The 22448-nt window shown below is 38.0% G+C and overlaps 1 protein-coding gene across 1 annotated transcript; it reads right to left on the bottom strand.

Annotated features, from left to right (window-relative positions):
- Nucleotides 1-1457: 1457 nt before the first annotated feature.
- ATP6V0D2 (ATPase H+ transporting V0 subunit d2) lies at nt 1458-19283 on the bottom strand. The gene is made up of 8 exons (NM_001008455.2): nt 19081-19283; nt 13549-13720; nt 11662-11840; nt 9355-9434; nt 7516-7593; nt 4019-4195; nt 2707-2784; nt 1458-2174 (listed from the first exon to the last, which is right to left on the bottom strand). The coding sequence occupies exons 1-8, from the start codon at nt 19208-19210 to the stop codon at nt 2013-2015; spliced, it is 1056 nt and encodes a 351-aa protein (NP_001008455.1). The 5' UTR covers nt 19211-19283; the 3' UTR covers nt 1458-2012.
- Between the last annotated feature and the right edge of the window lie 3165 nt (nt 19284-22448).

Below are 22448 nucleotides of genomic sequence, written 5' to 3'. Positions count from 1 at the left end.
TTGTCAACGTAATCGTGTAAGCTGCAAGTCCTCCTTTCTTTCTGAGCTCACAGTATATACAGACCGTAGCAATAGCAGCTGCATATCTTCCCTGGCACAGAATGACTTAGGGTGGAGAACAGATTCTTTCCCCTTCAAATCACTTCATAAAATTCCTGGCAGAAAGCCAGATGATTTGTTCTGTTCAAGTAAGGAGGTTTGAATTATCAGCACAGGAAGAGTATTCTAATGACTCTGCTGAAGTGCATGAGTTTGGTTTCTGCGTCCTGGATCTGTTGATTGTGTTGTTTTTCTGCTCATGACCATTTTTAAATGCATGTAGTAAACCATATGGAAAAACGAGCATTTTAGATAATGTACCCCCCTTGCTGTCTTTATTGCAGTATATGACATAGTTTGCACTGTAGCTGGGGACTGGAAAGTGTTGGTCACAGATTAGAGTGGGAAATAACATATTAAGAAATGCAAGGTAGTAGAAGCAGTGCAAGGGAATCATACAAATCAGGTTTGTTATTTTATTTTATTTTTGCTTTTTTTCCTTTTGAATTAGTATGTTTACTAAATAAAGAAGCCTACACACAGAAATAAGATTTTTGTTATTTCTTTTTGGTCAATTCTTCTAAATTCCTGATGAACTAAAGGAAACTTTATCTGAAAATAGTTTTTAAAGTAATGGTGTAAGATTCTCTGTGCTTTGTGATAGAGCAATAAAAACCTTCCCAGTTCTCCATTAAATCAGTATGGGATGTCCTGGCCTACTAGTTAAGTTGCAACTTAAGAAGAGTAGCTTAAACTATTAAAAAGGTGTTCTTTTTCTATTTTTTAAATATGTGTGCATATGTGTTTGTATAAGAGGGAGATACTTCCCTGTTCTCAAATCCGTGACGCCTGAATGCCATAATTCTGAGGTGTTGACATCATGCATATTTATATTTCTGTTTACTCAGCAAGAAATGGACTTCATTTCTGCATCATATTACATTCTCAGTTGAAGACTGAGATGTGCTGTTGTGCAGCCTGAAGCTAAAGAGTCATGCGGAGAATCGAGGTGAGGGCTGTTTCAAAGACAAGAGGGTGAACTTCTTGAATGAGTATGAAGTATGAGAAGGAAGGCAGAATGTTGATGTGGCTTTCAAAGTCCTTAACTTTTCCTCTGCAGAATTAATCTTGTCCTACAACAATCAGGCTTCAACTGTTCTCTCTATTTTTAGATACTGATCTTAGCCAGCTCCTCAAATAGCTCAGAGCTGATGTTGTTTGTGCCTGATGTAAAACTGATACAGACTTGGCTGATATTTTCATTCATGTTTCATAATCTCTCCTGGTGCACACATGAAGACAGTGTCTTTGGTGTGGTGGGAGGAGATAATTGTGTTATTGTGCAGTAGATCAGACACCCACTGCCTGACACAGTGCACCTCAAGTGGCCCATAAGGGAGAAAATGAAGATATGCTTGTGGCATCCCAATTGTTTATTTACATTTAACTTCAGCAACAGGTCACAGTTACAAAGGTTCAGGAAGTTTGCTCTTGAGATTCCTTGAGGGGAATCTCAGAGTCACCCTAAAGTTTATCCCGTTTGTGTAGTACATTCTTCATGGAATCTTGTCTGCCGTGAAGATCATCAGTGTGAGATAGAAATAGTGGTCTTTAGAAAACTTTATTCAAAGTTAAGCCAAAGTTAAGCTTTGCAAACTTCTTTAGCATAAAATTTACTTCCACAGCAGAGACAGAACATGCATACAAGACCTTGCAGAGAGTTTTTATTGATTTGTTAAATCGAAATGGTCACTGTGGGGAACAAACCTATCAACAAAAGCTATGAAAGAGCCCATTAACATTTCCTGGTTCTTATATCTCTAATTATATTACTTTTTTGTCACGTTGTTATGTAGATGGAGGATTAGTATCACAGTTAAAAGCATAATAGTTAAATTTTAAAATAAGATTTTTCTTCTTTTATTTGAAGGAGTACTTCTTTTCAGGCACTGCAGCACTATAAATTCTCAGATTTAGAAAATTGGAATGTAGTTATTAATTTTGGTTCTGTGTCTTTGAGAAATGCATTCGGCAATCCATACAATATTTCTGCATTCTTGCTCCTTTAACTTTATATAGGCGTAAAATACTCCAAAATGAAACTGATTGTTGAATGCAAGCACGTTCAGCTTTATCTGTGGAAAAGATTAAATAAGCATTGTGATAAAATATTAAAGAAAGCAAGTGTGATTTTTAGATAGTAGCTTTCATCATCAAAATTTCTATGTAACTTTGCAATCACAACTGTACTTAGGAAACTCTTGAGTAGAAAAATAATTGAAACATCATCTCTGGATTAGTTTTGGTAAGAGACTACAGCAGCATTACAGGTAAATGAAAGACTATGGTGAAATAACTTATTCAGTAGACTATTTAAAGGATATTTCATTAAGCGGTTTATATGAGATGGATTTTGGATAGGCTATCAGAACTGACAGTTCTGTAACTATTCTTCAGAAGAATGTCCTGGGATTTATTGTATCTGAAAAGTTAAATCCTTCTATTTTATTTTATTGGAAAGCTGACAGACATAGAAATTCTGTTTTTGAATACAGAGCTGAATGATGCAGTAAGGTAGAATCAAAAGCATTGTACCTCATTATTGCTTTAAATGTTATTCCACAGGGGTAACTTCTACTTTGATACATTATGGTTAGGACCTCTTACCTCATGTTCAAAAAATGCATCTTCAAGTGTCTTTTCTCCACTGTCATTACCTACACCTTCAAACACAGCCTTGTATTCCTAGAAGCATAGACATCCGCCCAATGGAAACAGTATACTTTTGTATTCTGTGCATTACATTCATTTATTAATTAAACTACATTAAGTTATCTTTATAGAACTCAGGTATAGATTGAAATTTTCTATAAATCAAAACTTAAAATCATATAGTCACCAAAAACCAAACAGGGTGTTTGTTCTTGCGTTTCTTGCTGTCATTTCCTATTACTTAAGGTAATTTCTTGAAGGAACTAAAAGAGACTGTTTGCAGAATGACACGTGACCTTTCACTCCTTTGGATAGAGAGCACTGAATTTCTTGTACAAATAGTATCCATCAGAGCCAGATTTGTAAATGGAGCCAAACCCTGAACTCTGATCCTCCCGCAGCTGATCATTTTATTTCCAATAGTCAGATGGATTTAACTCATCTTCATTAATACTGTACCAAAATCCATCAATTTGATATGTAATGCTGTCATATTCTGCACAGATATGTTTGACTTTGTTTCAGATGTGTTACCTTTCTGTGTGATTTTCTTCTCCACGTTTGTTTTGTTTTTCCTATAAAGTAACAGTGCAACATATGTCTATTTCAAGGCTTCCCAAATTCAGCTAAATATCTCACCATAACATGAACAGATGCTTTGTACCACAGAGACATGGTGACACGTTTCTAACATTATGATCGTGCACAGGAACAGATATGGAAAAAGATGTAGATTGAACATAATTTTGTTTTGTGTACCTACCTTGAGGTAGCTTAATCAGAACACCACACTTAATTCATAAAGTGTTTCATATTGGATCATCTTTAATAACATCCCTAGCTGCACCAATATTAGCTAACTCCATCTAAGTCTTTGATTCAATCAGCAATTTAGAGAATTTAGAAACACATTTTGTTTTTTACAGCACCCTTGCAATAAATCAGGTTGCAGTCACGTGTGACAAGAATTCTTTGATCTACTCATTTTAAAATGACTTAAGCTTTTGCTTCAAAATCTTGGAGGCAGCAACTCTGAAGTGAACCTCTATTTGAGGAGAGTTAAGAGGCAAGAATAGTTTTGTTTATTAGGATATGATATGATAGCATTTAACACAGTAAGTGGAACTTTGTATTGCACTAGGATTGCAAGTTACCCTGTGTCATCATATCAAAGGCCTACGTGAACTTTTGCTACAATTTTGTTGAGATCAAAAGATGTTAAGTATTTGTATATTCATTCTTTGTTTTAGAAAATTAGATTGCTTACTGCATAGTAATCTGCAACACACTTTACTTGCTCGTAGTCGTCTGCATTGGCCAACAGATGTAAGCCTTCTGGATAGAGTTTTCCACAGGTTGGATATAGCTTCTCTCTGTCTTCTTTACTCAGCTCAGTGCCAAATGAATTAATGGTGATGATAAAGGCACGTCTGTCTGCCTCAAACTTAATGCGTAAAACAAAGAATAATCAGTGTTATTAGAGATGTCGTTGCAAAATAAAAGAGGATATATATATATATATTTTAGTAAGCTAAACTATGGAAACTTAAGAAAGAAAACTGCTTATGAGAAACATCTTATTTAACAAATTGGAAATTCTAGTTTGCAAATACTTGTTAAATTTTAACTAGAAAATCAAACAGTATTTTGCAAGCACAGCTTTTATTCTGTGAATTTTGTTCTGAAAATATCAACACTGCTATTTCCTCCTTCCCCTACTTGCATAACAAGATGCTGACAATGAAAAATCTCTCTACAGACCCTTTGGAATTTTGAAATAACACTCTTAGAAATAATAATAATGCATGTAAGGATCAATAATCACACGTACTTTTCTGGGATAACTCAGAGTGCTGTTGAGAATAAAAGTTGAATGGGAATTTTGGAAATAAATAGTTTCTGGATGCACATATTTAAAACAATAACTCAGTGAGGGGGGCTGTTTACTTGGTAAGTTAAACTTTTCAAGTGTTTCATGTAACAGTTAATCTTTAATGAAGAAAAACAAGAGCTGTATTCCTTCTACCAGGGTTAGATGCCTGTAGTATCTATATCTTCCTTGCAGCAACAGATTGAAAGTCATTTTAATACTTAGATCTTGTGTTCTTTTGTATAACCAAAATATGACCTGCCATAATTTTAATTCAGACAGTATGACTTAAAAATACAGCAAATTAATTTTATTTTACTCAATTCTGTCTGATTAAAATCTGTTCTTCTGTCTTGAGATCTAAACAGACTATAATTTTCTTTTTTTTCTTTATCTTTTAAGAACATTGATTTCACATGAAACGCTTCTGAGTGAAAATAAGCAGAGATTTTAGGCGGCTTGCAACATTTCTTACACTGTGAACTTTTGAACAGCTCTCAGCAGAAAAGTACACTTCTCTGGTGAAAAAGACTGACACATGCCATTGCAACACTGTTCTACAAATTTAGCAGTTAAGCACATATTCATAGTTCCTACTCCTGTGTACTGGAACATATTGTGACAGGGACCCAGCTGCCCCCTGGCACTGACTTCAGAATAAGGAAAATGAATAAACAATACAGAAATAACAAGAAGAAAATAAGTGTGCTTGAAAAGCTTCCTAGCTAATGAATAAACGGGACAAATTTTACTTTCCTTATTAATATGAACAGGCATATCAGCCCTACTGAAACTGTTTTGTGGGAGGATTAATGCTTTTCTTTTTTAACCTATCAAAGCCACGTAGAAGTTAGCTGTTAGATTTGTAATATTTTGTTGGAAAAACATTCTCCTATGCAATTACAAATAATGCTACTGGGCTTGGGTCCTAGTCCTGGTGCTTTCCAGCTTGAGGAAATTTGCAGGATCAATCTAGACCTTTCAATTTAACAAATTACTGGCACATGAAATTCTTCATAGTGAGTAATGCCATGAGGCAGTTATTTAGTGACTTGGGTTGTTTCATTGCTGCAGGTAAAGATGGGGCTACAGGATGACCATTTGCCAATTGCTTTAGTTTCCCTATGGAAAACTGAAGGTGTATGTCTGCTACCTGAGAATGTGTGGTGTCTTACCAACAGGCCTAACACTAGCTACAGTGCAGTCCCACAGTTTATTGTGAGATGCAGGGCTAAACATGCAGTGTTTGTTGCCCAAAGAAAAGAGATCACCAGTTCTTTTAGTGTGGATGGTTAGTACCATGACTGATGGTCAAGAAGGTGAGGAATTAAATACAGCTGCCTCATTTTCACAGGGTCAAAATAGATAACAAGTATTATCTTGAGTAATTAAACTTTGACTTTTTCTAAACTGAACAGACTGCCTTCAGATTACTAAGATATGATAAAAAGGAAATCTAGAAAAAGTTTATCCTCCTGGTTGATTGACATTACATAGGAATTTTAGAGAAACTTATCACGGACCAAACTGTTACTGCTGGCATAAGGACAGTTTAACAATATGCTTAACCTGTTTTCCATTAATAATCTTCTCTCAACATGAATGTCTAGCTAAAAATGAATTTGATGCAAAATTTGAATACACTGGGACATGTCTTTACCTCTGCCAACCAATCTCTTTATTTTTATATTTCAGAAAAGGAATAGTTGCAACATTTAATTTCTGATCAGTTCAGCATGATTAAGGATATTTTCTTTAGAACACAATCAAAACATTATGAAATGGTTAAATAAAATATGAGATTGCACTCTCACATCAGCACATTATTTCTTAAGATGTAATTTAGGCTCATTTTTCCTTCGGAGATGAGCTCCCGGGTTATCTTTTTCCCATAATGCAAATTTTTAGTGTGAGGTTGTAAGATCTCAGTGAATTTTATTCAATCACTTTCCAGGGTATAAGTTTTGCTGATTCAGAAATAAAAGACTCCTGTATGGGAATCACAAAATCACTGAATTTTAGGGATTAGAAGGAATGTCTGGAGATCATCTAGTGCAACCTCCCTGCTAAAACAAGTTCCCTACAGTAGTTCATCGAGGAAAGTGTCCGGGCAGGTTCTGAATATCTCCAGAGAAGCACACTCCACTACCTCTCTGGGCTGCTTGTGGGAGTGCTCTGCCAGTCTCAAACATTGCAAAGAGTTATGACAAACCATGGGGGTAAAAATTGAGCTGAATGCTGAGAACTCTAACTTAGGAATTTGTTCATCTTTTTTTTTACAGTAGCAAGACAGTAACATTTCCTATGCTGCAAGTATGCTTTAGGGAATAGGAGGTTGGGAATGCTGTATGTCAAGGAAAAATTAAATATTAAGCTTTTCTGAATTGAGTTAAAAATAAATCCTGGAATTTTCTGCATGACAGTAGATCCGAAGGTCACTCAACTCTAACTTCAACCATTAATTTTCATGAAAGAGTAAACAAATATGATGGCACCATTAAATTTAAAGATAATTGATTAGTAAATATACATTAATGCCGGAATGTAGGTACACCAAGTTCAATTTTGAGCTTGGAAATATAAGTGCCCCTTTAATTACAGAAAAATGGTAAGGAGCAATAGTCTGAGATTGGTAGAACATGTTTATTCTGCTCTCTGTTATAGAAAAATAACAACTGAGGCTCCCTCTTCCTTGGACTAGTTTCTCTAGTCAAGATGTGAAAGTCATTTCAGAATGAAGAGTACATCTAGGATATATCATAGCAAAACAATTATTCAAACATTTGACAAATAGCTTTGCAAATGGAGAGGAAAGGAAGAAGAAAAGCAAAGTGAATTAATTATGAAAGCATTGTGGAGTACTTTAATGTACAATGAGTTAATTTTATTCTTACCTCAAGAATAGGTTTCATTATTTCTGCTGTAGTACCTCCTTGTTTTTCGCAAAACTTGTAGAATGCCTCAAGATAAGACTACATAAAAGGAGCAGAGAAATATTTTAAATGCTACTTAAGACCTGGACCACATATACCACGAATCTCATTTGTAAATTCTTCTCTTAACTTTCATAATTCTACCTGTTAATTTAAATTTGAGTATGTGCTTTAATTTGCTGGATTTAATATCAAAATGAAATTATTTTGTTCTTACTACATATTTAAATGTTTTCAAAAGATGTTTTCAGACAAACATTATGCTTTCTTTGCTCTCTAAATAATGTTCTTTAGCTCCATTGAGTTTCTACTGCATAATAAGCAGATGGCTGAAGGAAACTGCATTTATATTGTGGAGGAAGGGATTTGGGTATATGCCACGGCTGTTGGGCCAGCACTATGAGAGTACACAAATTAATCCCTACTGCTCTACGCATCAAAACCCTGGATTAGAACAGAACAGTGTACAAAGCCTCTGTAATACCAATCTATATAGCCCTTGGGTCTATTGAGGATTCAGTCCTTTGCACCCACTTCAGTATAGCTCAGCAGAAAGGAGCTGAAGTATCTCATAGAGTTGTTCCTTCTGTCTCCCTCTCCTCCAGAATGCCATCTTAGGGAACATTTATGTCATCAGAGTATGTTTGTCACGCAGTCTCATGCAAGGAAGCTGACAGTAGCGATGCAATTAAGTGATTTTTAAGTAGAGACATCTCGGGGGGATCGGCTGCTTGGAATTCTGTGTTAGGTTGTGTATAGTGCTCCCTGACAATAAAACTGAAATATAATTGATTGTGTTGATAGCTGAAGCAGAGGAGAAAGGATATATTAATAATTTAAAAGTGTTTCCAGAATGATCCCCTGACACTTAGAAAAAGAAAAAAATAAATGTTAGATTTAGTAAGTGTAATTTTATGATCATCCACACAATAAATATGAATCAAATCTGTATGTAAACAAACAGAAGAAGTGCCTAATTTATTAGTAACTGATCTTGTCATGAATTAAAGTAACGAGCAGACTATTTAAGAATCAAATATTGTATTGGGAATCGTGAAATATCAGTTGCAAGAAAAACAGAAGTATTTTTTTTCCCCTTAATGCAATCAGATCCCTGTAAGATTACTTCCTGCAGTCTGAGGCATCTGCTGTGAAAGACAGAAGTGAAATTGGAGAGAATGTGCTGGATGGAACCATTAACAGAATGAAATATGTATAGCTCTTAAAGAGAGCAGCATAAGATTATTGACCTGCATGCTAATATATGGAAAGTACCTTGAAATCACAAGGCACAAATTAGATGCACATCCTTACAGCAATATGTTATAAAAGTGCTAAATATAATTTTAAACATGAATTAAAATTAAACAAAAATGCCCTCTAGACTCAAATCAATTACACATTTTCAGATCACATCTGCCATTTATAAATAAACATAAATGCTAGCCAAAAGACTGCCTAGGATCAGGTAGGAGATAACAGTTCTGTGGCTTTTGGAGGATAAATTCATAAACAAATGCATCCGGATATTCATCTGACATCTAGAGCATTTTCATTAATGAGATATTAAATTAGGATTTTGAAGCAGAACCAACATTTGAAATCTCTCCAAACACTGGAGTAGAAATCAAAGGAGCTGGAATCGATTTCCAGACTTGCCATCAGCCAGGTGACCTTAGGCAGCTTGCTTCATCTCGCCATGCTTCTATTTCCCCATCCATAAAACAGGGTTAATGATACTGACCTCCTTTTGTAAGATGCTTTCAAAATGCCAAGTATTATTATGTTGCAAGAACTTGCCTTGTACAGTTTGTTGCGCATTATTTCAACGTTCATTTCATCCAGGTCATTTTCAGACAAGCAGTCTTGAAAGAAAGCAGCTAAAAGTAGAGTTTATTACATTGCAGTATAAATGTACGTGCTGATAATATGCAAATCTTGTCCATTGCCATTTACCAGTGTGTGAGCAAGAGTCTGACATTTCTGCTGTATAAGAAAGAGAAATCCTCTTGATTTTCTCTTTATCCCCTTATTCCCTCCTTTCTAATGACAATCTGTTGCAAAGGGAATCAATCAGTGCAGCAGCCAGAGTCCACATCTCCTGAGATAATCAGATGGGAAATGTTAATGAAAGCCCTAATCTTCTCTGAAGTAGATGATTTTATCATTAGGAAGATTTTCTAGTGGGGAACGTGAAAGATAACTTTTGACCTAAATCTTGCAGATATTCTGCATTTGTTAAGGTGAGTCCTCATTCCTAGTTTACCTCTTCCTTCAGTATGTTTGTCAGAGGCAGAAAGGCAACAGGATGCAACTAGAAAGGAATGCAGTCTTTGACCTTGACTATCTGCAGATCCAAGTCCTCTGCTAGAACTGTCTGAAGAGCAAGCTTTTAAACTGGTAGTCAGGGGATGCGGTTCATTTGTGTGGTTGGGCCTCTTAAAAACAGTATATTCATAACTGGCAGAGGTATGCCAGTCTCTCATATCAGTGGGGCTGGACAGTGCTGCATTAGAGACAATACTGCCTCAGACACTGGCAACAAGAGATGGTGTTCTGGGAGAGCATGTGAGTCTGGCCAAGTTTTGAGGTCTCCCTTTTTCATTGTGAAAATGTGCTTAAGAAAGGGGAGAAAAATACTGGACTGAGAGTGGAGAAGGAATCAAAGAGTGAGAAACTGCTGGGGGAACACCATGGTCAGAGGAGGAGAAGGACTTGCCCCATGTCATAGAATCATAGAATCTCAGAATGGCTTAGGTTGGAAGGGATCATCCATCTAGTTCCAGTCCCCTGCCATGTCCAGAGTTGCCATCCAACAGACCAGGCTGCCCAGGGCCTCGTTGAACCTGGCCTTGAACACCTCCAGGGACGGAGCATCTATGGCTTCTTTGGGCAGCCTGTGCCAGTGCCTCACTTCCATGTCTCTGGAGCAGATATTCTCTGACCTTTATGGAGAATGCGCTGGAGCAGATGCTCCTAACAGCAGCCGTAGCCTGTGGAAAGCCCAGCTGGGAGCCAAAGATATATGTGAGAAAGAAGAAGCTACAGAAAAAAACATCATGTATTGACCATCACCCCCTGCCCTTGTCTTTCACTGCCTTGTTGGAGGGACTGGACTAATCTGGAGAAGGGAAAAGGGAAATGTCTGGAGCTAGGGAGTGGGAAAGGAGGAGGAAAGGTGATTTTCATAAGTGTTTAAATGTTTGTATCTTTTTTGTTTGTCTCTTTCCTAATGCTCAAATCAGGAGTTAAACCTACATATTTGCCAATATATTAATTTTCAGAGAGTTGATCTGTTTTGTGTACAACAATAATATTTTTCATTTTCTTCCCTCATCCCACTGGAGGTAGTGAGAGAGCAAGCAACTGGGTGGGAGTCTGGCTGCTACCTGAGGCCAACCCAGCACCCCACCATACCTGGTTGGGCAGCAGGACACAAAACCACATACAGTACTCAAGATGAGGGTATGCAGTTCTTCTTGTGTGATCAAATCCATTCCGATTCATCTTATCTGTACCCTTCCCAACAGCAGCAACTGCTGCACTTTGAGCAAAATTTCATGCCAATTTCTGAATGCAATGTTCCAAGCACTCGCTCTGCTTTGCCTTTAGATTTATTCCTTCAGGATGGGATTGACTCTGTGCTTTAATAACGCCCAAATCCTCAGGAGAGAGATTCTAGATTCTACCACAACATCTAATATTTATTAGTAGCTGTCTGTTCCTTGCTCCTGAGTGAGGGATAGGCAAGATTTCATCTTACATGTTTTAATTATAGATGCAGTTGTTGAAATAAAAATCTAGATGCTCTAAATCAGCAGCTATACTTGAGTATAAAAGATATCCATTACTCTTCTTGAGTAGCATGTTTTCTTTGTGTCTGCTTCCCAAGGTTGATATAGAAGTTGTTAATAAATGTTGCCAGAAAATGTCTTGCACACCCCTCCTGAAGAACTTGATCCAGTTTATCAGCCAATTATTTACACGTTTCGTGTTACCAAAACACGGCACATCCAATGGAAAACATGTTAGTTGATCTCAGCTGTTCCTAAGAATACAAAATTAGAAGTTTCAAGAAGCAAATAAGAAATAATTTAGTATTCTTACCTAATGGCGTGTCAACCAAAATTGCATTGAACAGCTCAGTGGGGTTTGAAGCAATGCTGACTGCTTCCATTTGCTCAAAACTTCCCAGTGGATGACACTTGGGAACAAGTTCAGCTATGGGTCGCTGGTGTAATGTGCCAGTTATTAAAAGAATTATGTTGTCAATCATGTAGCTGTATCTGTATTTGAAAGAAAAAATAAAACAAATGAACCTTAGCTTTATAATGAATTTCGTCTTGAAAAAATATAAAAGCCAAATTTTTCAAAATTAGTAAGAACACTGAAGACAGAAACGACTGCAGTGTTTGCACGTTTGTACCTTCACTCACTATCACCATCTCATTTGTCAAAACCTGAAGTTTTTAAATAGCAAACGGTGTGACCCAGTTTTAATTTTAAACCACGTGATTGGTTCGCAAAAGGCGCTTAAAAAAAAAAAAAAAAGTAATCAGAAGCAAGAATATAATAAGCATAACAGCTGTGAAATGTAGATTTGATATAATAAGTGACAACATGTGGGATCAAAACATAAGCCACCTGACTAAGCAGCTTCTCTAGTTTGGGATTTTGTTATAGAGAGCATCTGGATAGGGTGCACAAGAATCTAGGCACTAAAACCACAGAATCCATGTGGTGGACCAATCTTTCTTCTCTTCCAGCTTTAAAAAGAGGAAACTGCGTAGAGGTTATTACAGTTTTCTTCTTGATTGCTAAAAATTTTCATTAGAAGTTTTCTATGAGTTTCTGACTAGTGTTCAGAACACAGCTAGAGGCACATAGAGATTAACATGATCCCACAAAAAATCTGTGGTGGAGCTCAGGGATCTGGTGATACACAGTTCAGTGACACAATGGTTTTGCCACATATCTTGAACTACTGTCTCCATCATTATCACAAAACAGCTGTGGGCGGAGTGTATGCACATGTGTACATATGCATGTCAATCAGTATGAGAAAAAAGCTGCCATTTTTACTTTCATTTCTCAGAAACAAAACCTAAATATTGCATGGATACAGGTCATAGCTGTCCCAGGGCAGTCTTTAGCATCCTGTTGGTATAATAGACGAAAAAGTCACATTTGTACATAAGCAACAACAACAACAAAAAGAATGGTGATAGTTTATTTTAGTGCTATGATAAAAATACTCCTTGAAAGTAAGCTGAATAGTTTAGTGATCTTGTCAGAAGATCAAGGGGAGTAAACAGTTAAGTAAAATATCCTGGTGACATTTCACTAATCCACGTTGTTATGCTGCTATAAAGCAGAACCCCATTCTTTCCTTAATGTTCAGTCATTTATTTACAAGTTTTGTCTGTTTATAGCTGCAGGGAGGTCAGAATTTTCTCTTCATCTGGCTTCAAACAGCACTTGTGTTTTTAAACAAAGCCACTTGGATTTAAGTACGTTGCCGTATGCAGCAAGTTGTTATTTCAGTTTTCAAATGGTATAAGAAGTATGGTAGGTATACAATTTGTTCTTTTCCCCTTTAAACAAAATCTAGAACTTACCACATGCCTAGGAGTTAAATCACTGCACTGGAAATTGTTAATCTTTCATTAATCACCCTCACAAACTTAATTTTTGCAATATTAACTTCTGAATTAAATGATGTTTGAAAATAACAATAGTTTTTCTCAATCTCCACCACTATTCCAGACCCTATACACAGTAAAGAGTCTGCTCTTCGTGTGTTCTTCAAAATAAGTATACATATTTTCAGAACATGCATTAGCAAATACGGTATGTAAATATTACCATATCAGAGTAATTTCACTGTTTTGAAATCTAATGCAAATTCCAGGAAGATGTATTTACATTGTTTTAACCTGAAGCTGTGTTTTTGGTTTGGATCTATAATTTAAGCAGTGTGGTAACATTACTTACGTGATAAAATTCAGAAAAGTAGTGAGTGGTTCAAAAGCATGGTTTCTGAAGTAATGAAATTCCGTGAGCAGCTTTGTTTTCAGTTTATCATCAATGGTGGAAATCGTGAGAGGACCAGACTCATTAGCCAGGAAGTTGCCATAGTCTGTCGTCTGTAGATGTAACTTCAGATCTGGAATTAGATTCAGGGAAGAATAAACTGTCACTACTTTGTTACAAACCAAATCAAATAACTTTCAACATGTTCATTTGTAAGATTATATTTTCATACGAAGGGTCTTCGCAAACGCTATTGCCTTCAACTTGTAAGACTCGTTGCCACAAGAAACCACAAGTAGTTGACACCTTTGCTGGAAATCTCACTAGTAAATTTAATTAACAGTTACACCAAGCACAGTGTTAATTACTGCTTTCTCTAGCTCCTTCCCAGTCACCTCTGTTCATTGTTTCTATTTTAAAGATTTTTTCAGGATGCCACTATTGCACCATTATAATGTGTCTGTTGCTTTGTTCTCCTATGGATTGTTACATATCAGTGGGAATCATCCTATGGCTTAAGATCTTCAGTTTTCATATGAATCATTTAAATCTCATGTAAGACTATAATTTCATGTCATCAGACTGCCTGAAGAAGAGAGAACACATCTTGCCTGACTTAGACTCATCTCCAAATGAATTCTGCAGAAGAGTGCCTGAAAGGGCACAGTTATACTCCCCTAGCTTTTCTGTTTTGGCTTTGAGAAAGAAAGAAAAAGAAAAAAAAATCACTTAATAAATTCTCTGTGGTAGCTATTTTCCACAGTGAAATGAAAGTAAAGATATGAATCAGTTCTTAGTGTTCTAAGTGGTTTAGCACTTCCTTTTAGAAAAGGCCCTACTATATTGTGTAATTATGTCCAAATATTATATTAAAACTACCATAAATTATAGATCGGGATAATATTACGAGGTGTTAGGATTAATAATGATTAGATTTCCAGATAAAAGCTGTAGAGATGCTTAGGGAAATGAACAGCAACGCTCACAGTGGCTGAATTAAAGGCGTGTCTATAAAAGAAGTTAATATGAAGTTAGTAGGGTGTGTGTTTATTAGCATAGTAACTACGCTCCCCTAATTCCCCATAGGTATACTTTATTAGTATGTAGTAAGGTGGCCTACGCCGAGACTTCGTGCAAAAATACTAACACAGTGCAAATTCTGACTCCTAAGTCTAGCACTACAATTTTGAGATAGATCACCCCTAGAGCTTTGTATGTGAGTTCTGCTGCCACCTCAGCTCATTCCAGTGACTACAGCAACACACTGTTTTGATAGGACAGCTGTGCTCTGTTAGTGCTCTGGAACTATTAGCACTTCTCTGGATCTTCCTGCAGTAGACAGAGGTCATGTTACCAGTGTAAAATAATTTCAGTACAGGCCACAATTAAGCAGAAATTACAGAATGTATGTTTAAAGGAAACTAATACTCAGAGAGAGGCTAGTTCAAGTTGAGTGTGGTTAAGATAGAAAAGTCCAACAAGAAGTTGAACCAAGCATTAGCCTGAGCTCTTGGCATCAAGCATGCGTCTTGTGTGACTCCTGACTGTGACAGCCAGCTGCCATCACATCTCAGTTACGCTGTTATTTCAGCCTCTGCACTCTGGTATTCTAGCATGGCAAGTCATTAACTTTCTTCACTGGGGTGAGAGCAAAGCTGGGCTGCTTATCCTTCTGTGACTTAGTGCGCATTCTGAGAGAACAGCATTCATTCTGTCACACAAGAAGTCAAGGAAAGAATAAAGCACTGGATTTAAAACCTCCTCTATTCTACTTCAAAGAGTGTCAGCAGCATTTCCTTCGAAACGGATGATGCCATAGGGCCAAGCTAGCAGCGTACCATGTTGCAGAGCTTCCAACCAGAGCTGCAACACAGAAGGCAGCTCCATGGAAATAGCACTGATTCAAACAAGCCCAAAAGAATATCTTAAGCTGAAGGCCTCTTCGCCTATCTGTGTGGCCCTGAATTGAGAGGGCACAGTGATATCATAAACCACTCTCCTTTTTCTCTTTCCCTCCCACTGTTACACTTTCCCTCGAATTATCAAGCAGATGTCAAGCTCTAAACTCCAGTTTTTCTTGTGGTTCTCCGGTACTGACATTACGGTTTCCCCTCTAGTGATATAAAAACCACTTTGAAATTAAAAGATCTTTTTGATTCTATTTATGGCTTACTTGGGGTGGTTTTGATTCTGTTTCTGCCTGTTTGTTTTAGAATATTTATAATATTTTAATCGTAGGCCAGTTTTTGTGGTCTGGTGCAATGCCACAGAACGCAAAGTGGTGTAAGCTTATTATCTTTCAATGTGAATTCATGAAATGAAGGTACTCTAGGACAATTAAGATACAGTACTACAGCATTAATGCATATGCTGGACCTTTTAATTGGAAAGAAGATCCAGTGTATGTACATAGCTCCATTTTCTGCTTTATTGTTAAGGACCTGTTTTTTGTGTACTGTATGCTTGTGATCCGACATTATATTGCAGCATCATGTATGTGCCGAGAGGTGTTTGCCTTTAGGCCCGTGTGCAAATCCAATGTTTCTCAAATGTTCATAATACATAGCATACTTAACTGATAACTGATGGGAGCCTGCTGTCTGGCAAATGGAAGTAGAAAATGCTACAGTGAAGATAGGGATGTTCTGTAGCTGAGTAGGAAAAGAAAGGGAAGTGATAATGGGTACTACAGATGCCCTTCTAGGCAGATTGATGAATGCTGCTCTTTCTGTTGCTAAAATGCATATGCATTCTAAAATTGAATGAATATTACAAAAAGGAAGTTCAAAAATAAAGAAGTCACTGTTCTTTCTAAGTCTTACTAAGAAGATGGTATTACCTCCCTGTTGTGATCTGCCCATAAAGAACTTTGCATACATAATATTGAAGGTTCATATATCTCAGAAATGTTATAAAACTACTTGCTGTTTCTAAATATCTTTCTTGTAAAATGACTTAAAATAGTTTTCCTTGTCTGTTGAACAGGAGCAAGAATTTTGTGGGAATGGAGTAGGAAAATATTATTTCTTAGTGTTCTTTTAACAATATTTTAGATTTTCTATGTTTTTTCTTATTGAAAAACAGTCAGGATCTTTTTTTTTCATGCAGCCCTTGGTGACAACTTCTCCTCAACTCCTCTGAAGAGAAAATGAAGCCTGTTCTTTATAGAAGTTTGAAGTTCTATTAGCTTTTCCTGAAGCATGTGTAAATTCATGGGACAGAAACTCTTGATTTAAACAGTTAAATACAGTATCAAGATTATCTGTAGAGTCTTTAAATTCCATAGAAATTAAAGAAATAGAAATTGGCTGGTTTTATCTCCCACAGTTGGAAGGGACCCTTAAAGGCCACCTAGTACAACTCCCCTGCAATGAACAGGAACACCCACAGCTAGCTGAGGTGCTTAGAGCCTGGTCCAGCCCAGCCTTGAATGTTTCCAGTGATGGGGCATCCTCCACCTCTCTGGGCGACCTGTTCCAGTGCTTCACTAGGCTTATCTTGAAAGGAAGGAAGGAAGGAAGGAAGGAAGGAAGGAAGGAAGGAAGGAAGGAAGGAAGGAAGGAAGGAAGGAAGGAAGGAAGGAAGGAAGGAAGGAAGGAAGGAAGGAAGGAAGGAAGGAAGGGAAGGAGGAAGGAAGGGAGGAAGGGAAGGAGGAAGGAAGGGAGGGAGGGAGGGAGAGATGAAGGGAGAGAGGGAGGAAGGCAGGAAGGCAGGCAGGAAGGAAGGAATACATTTCAATTATCAGAGTAAGTGTATTGTGTGTGTCCAAACTGCTGTTGTATGAAATGGAGAATTGTTGCAGCTCTCTAGCTTATCAGCTGAAGAGGGCACATGCACTTGGTCAGCTGGTTCCTACTGGATCCTACTGACTGTACCGAGAATCTCTTCTTTAACTGTGAGAAATTTTATCCAGCTGACAGCTAAATACCCACATATACCTATTCAAACGTAGTTGTTTTAATCTGGAAGATTAATGGTGTGCAACCTCCCAAGTTTATATAGAATCATAGAATCACTAAGGTTGGAAAAGACCCACAGAATCATCCAGTCCAACCATTCGCCCTTCACCAATGGTTCTCGCTAAACCACATACCTCAACACAACATCCAAACGCTCTTTGAACACCACCAGGGCCGGTAACTCCACCACCTCCCTGGGCAGCCCATTCCAGTGCCTGACCACCCTTTCAGAGAAGTAGTATTTCCTAACGTCCAGCCTGAACCTTCCCTGGTGCAGCCTGAAGACATTCCCTCTAGTCCTCACAAGAGAAGAGGCTGAAGAGCTCACTACAACCTCCCTTCAGGTAGTTATAGAGAGCAGTAAGGTCTCCCCTGAGCGTCCTCTTCTCCAGACTGAACAATCCCAGCTCCTTCAGCTGCTCCTCATAAGGCCTGTGCTCCAGACCCCTCACCAGCTTTGTTGCCCTCCTCTGGACACACTCCAGGGCCTCAATGTCTTTCTTACAGTGAGGGGCCCAAAACTGGACACAGTACTCGAGGTGCGGCCTCACCAGTGCTGAGTACAGGGGGAATCTTAGTAGTTTAGACAGCCTTAAAACTCTGCTGTGTGTGTGAGTCAACAGGCTCTGCACTTCTCATTTCCTCACCTCTATCACTGCATAGACAAAGCAGCTCTAAACAGAATGAGCTTATTAATTCTTGCTGTTCCTTTTTCAAATGAATCTAGTATCTCCCGTGTTATAGATATGATTTCAGTGTACAATCGTAGCTATTATTTGAAGTCAAGGAAAGAAACTTCATGTTCCTTTAGAAAGGTGATTTTTTCTGTTGCATTTTTCCCTGCCAAGTTTCTAGGGGTATGTCATATGATTCTTGCACAGGTCATCAGGCTGTGACCAGTCTTGGCCATAGAAAGCTGTTTTGGAAACTACTGTGTGTTCTTTTTATTACTGTAACAAAGTCACCTTGGAGAGGGAAAAAAAAAAAAAAAAGCTTTTTCTTTTTTTCCCTTTGAGCTTGATAATAAGTTTTCTACCTTTGTGACATCTAGTTTCCCCTTCTGAGTAAGTAGAACATCCCCCACTGTCCTCAAACTCATGAAGTAATGAAGTAATAAAGTACTACAATTATATCTTTCATACAGAAATTCAGCATGAGCTTTTAATAAGATTTTGCAAACTATTTTATCCATCTGAAATGATACCAAACTGCTATACTTGCACAGTTCTGTACAATGGTTAAAATCTGTGAGATTACCAATGTCCATAGGAAATCTATGGATGGGATTTCCAAGTTTATCAGTAAACTAGAACCCCCCATCATCTGGACTGCTTTCCAAATCACAGTCTACACAATCCTGCATAAAAATTTCAATGGAAATCTGCTAGCTTAAACATGAGAACAGTTCTTAAAAGGAAATCAGACTTATGTCTGTATTTTAAGATAAGGCTCCCAATGCTTTCTTTTATCTTCCATTCTTCAACAATCCAAGGAACAGCATTTCTTCCTAAATGAAAGAAGCCAGCAGACTTACCTTCTAATGTCTCACACTGTGCTAAATTGACATAGTCTGCACTAGTCAAGATCCCAGCTTTGAACCCTCGGACCAGCCCTTCCAAGTAGCCGTGGTCCACATTGAAGTAAAATTCTGAGTATCCCGGCATGGAGAAAAGGAGATTTGGTCTCTCTGCTGGATTCTTGATGTTACTGAGTATTTGCCACCAACTGTTTTCCTCCTCTTTGAAAGGAGTGACACATAGTCACTGCTTTCCTGCCAGCCTATGATTGTGTTTTACCAACTAGTTTCTTCCTGTTTCTTGCTCCTAGTATATATGGTTCCAGTATAGTTGATGCTTACACAACAGCCACGAAGTAAACCCAACACCCTACTGCAAGAGCCAGAAAATTAGTCTGTTATTGCAGAAAGAGAAGCCAGAAATGGAGTATAAGATTTAAACTCTGATTGCAAAAATGCTCTGTACCGATTGGAAAATAAAAAGTGTTTTAAAACCTTGACAGTATGTTCATGTATTTTTAAATGCATTTCAACCAGGAAATGGTCTATGAATGTCTGTTGAAAAAAAAAAAAAACAATCCCAGACTTCAGCAGTCGACCACAGAACACAGAAGAAAAAGTATCTCATAGCCTACTCCAGGCTCACATAGTTTTAGAGTGTCTGTGTATGCCTTTAAAAAACAGTCTGTTTGCCAAACTTTTCTACTGCCCATTGCTGTGATAAATATGTATGCAAACTATAAGACTCTTCTAATAATTACAGTGAATATTACACCATGCCCCCAGTCCTAACCAAGGAAAAGGTCTTTGAAGGGTTTGGCTTTCATCAGCCTTTAAAGTGGATGTCCAGAACTTACCTCAAAAGCATCGTTTGTTGAAGATCAAACCAAATACTCTGGTTATTATCTACCCAGATATGAAAATAACTCATTTTTTTTCCTCTTACAAGATACATACTATAAAAATAGGATTCTCCATTTCATTAATTCAAATTAATTCCTGATTTTGATTAAAAATTAAAGTCAAAACTGTGCTAAATCTATCAATGAATTTTTTACATTTTATACTGAACTGTTAAGTCTTCTGTCTTTCAGGTTTGTGTGCCCTGGAGCTGACTCTTCAAAGTGGCTATGCTTCTGTAATCAGCACAGAAAGTCTTTTGTGTTTGTTTGCTTGTTTTTTTCCCTAGATTTGTTATCACATGCAACATATGTGTACAAGCTTTGCTGGAAGGGAAGGTCTCACAGCACTCTGGGTGATGCTTAGCTGTGCAGTCAGCTGGGGCTCAGAAGCTGTGTTGTGGTTGAAAAGTCAGCACCAGAGCTACAGCAGCAGCCTGACGTCTACATCTCAACACTGAGGCTCAGTTTTTGGTGCTTTAAAATATTTGATGCATGGTGCAGGCTGGTGACACGTGGTTTGGCTTTACTGTTGAGCTCATGCTGAAATGTGGCTGCAGGGAGAGCTGACTGCCTCTAAGATTTCTGCCCCTAACTGGGAGCTGAGTGATCACAACCTGCTACTCACCAGGCAACTCCTGTCTATACCGCCTTGCTCCTGATTGTGGCAAGGCTCTGCTTGCCACACAAGGAGACATGAGATGCCTGTGTGTTTGCTATCCAAGCAGCCACTGTAGTAGGAAGGTCACTAGCTACCTGGCTTCTTGGCCAGGAGACTGCAGTGGACTCAAAGAGGCTACAAGACACCAGACTGGTCAGGCAGAGCTGAGCAAGGTGTGCTTGTAGGTGGACGGTTGGATTAAAACCCAGCTGACAGGGTTAATTCCATGCCCATAACCAGTTGCAGGGTACACAATGACAGTATTTTAGACATTTAACAAGTCATGTGTTTGGATATGCAAGTATAATTATCTGAGAGTTCAAATGGTATCGAGTTTTACTTCTTGAAAACTGGGCCAACAATTTTAGGTAAGTCAGTTAGAAGCACTGTAAACACAGCAAAAGATGAATAAGGAAGATGGGGAGCCCCATCACCCAAACAAGCAATTTGGACTTGTCCCCCAAGTCTGCATGCTCACCGTGTTCAGATTTCTGATGCGCAGGATGCAAGAACCTGACAGAAGTTCATTGATGATATTTCAAAATCCAAGGATGTTCTTCAAGATATGCTATCTCTGTTAGTGCTTCCTTATTGCCATATGAAGATATCCACATTTACTTTAAACCTGCAACCTGCTTTTTTTTTCCTGTCATCATCATTCTTCTAGCTTTTTCCACTCAACAGTCTCTGTTACTAATTTTTTTTTTCCAGTGAAAATAAATGAGGGAAAATAAAAATGCAAGGGACTCACTGTTGTGTACACTATCAGCAATGTTTGTTTTTACCCTACACATCTCTAAAAGTGTGCATTAGCTAAACAAGGAGTGCCTCATGGCAGCTGAACCTGCCCTCCCCAGCTGCAATCACCACTATTGGGTGATGGAGCACATCCAAGCTGGTGGAAACCCAAGGCTGTGCTGCTGAGGAGCTGCCAGAGCTCCAGGCAGCAGCCAGTGCAGAAATGGCTTTGCAACAGATCCTAAATTTAGGAAGGCTCGGGGTCATGTAAATACTGACTGGCAGGTGCAAATACCACCGCTGGAGATCGTCCAGTCAGAAAGTGCTACCGTGAGATCCCAAAATACTGCTTTCAGGACCATCTCATGAAGTGTTATCACTCAGCAAACTTGTTTCACGAAATCTCTATTTTTGGAAGATTTAAGGAAGCAGGCTAAACTACTGAGTGATTCTATCTGTTAGAGAAAGGTCACCTCATCTGTTGGATAAGGTGTCAGAAGATATAATCTGAATTAATAGGCTGTATTCAGCGGCATCAGGAAGTGCTCGGGTCTCTGATTTTTTGTTACAAGTAAAGTCGTGGAGGAAAGGAGACATCTTCAGCTGCAAAACTTAGAAACGGTGCATACAGTGGCTGAGTTTTTATATGAAAGATACGAAAGAGCACTTTCAGTATCTAATGATGTAATTTCTTACGAGTGGCTGGTACTGTATGATTTCTTTGACATTTTCGAATGGGTACATTTTTATTCAAAAATGATAGTTCTTTAGATTAAGGGAGCTAATTAGATAGAGCTACAAGTTAGCTTTAACAAATTGCCGTGTGGGAAAATGCAATACTCTCACCTGATAACTTTGTGGAGTACAAAGGTTGAGATATTTTTAAAAGAATTTCCCAGCAGTGAGCTAAGCAAACACTGATAGCATGTTTGTCAGCAGAAGTTAATTCAGGTTAAAGCAGAATTAACAACACAGCACCATTCAGATCTAATAGCGCACATTAACCTCTGCGACTGGAAGTTTCTGAGAAACCGAGCAACAAAATGTGTATATGATTTAACCACAAGAGGTCATCATGAGACCGCTGC

The sequence above is a fragment of the Gallus gallus genome, chromosome 2 (genome assembly GCF_016699485.2).
Source record: "Gallus gallus isolate bGalGal1 chromosome 2, bGalGal1.mat.broiler.GRCg7b, whole genome shotgun sequence".
In the NCBI taxonomy this organism is placed as follows: Eukaryota; Metazoa; Chordata; class Aves; order Galliformes; family Phasianidae; genus Gallus; species Gallus gallus.
Note: the sequence above shows the minus strand (reverse complement) of the source record. Positions and strands in the feature narration are given on the sequence as shown.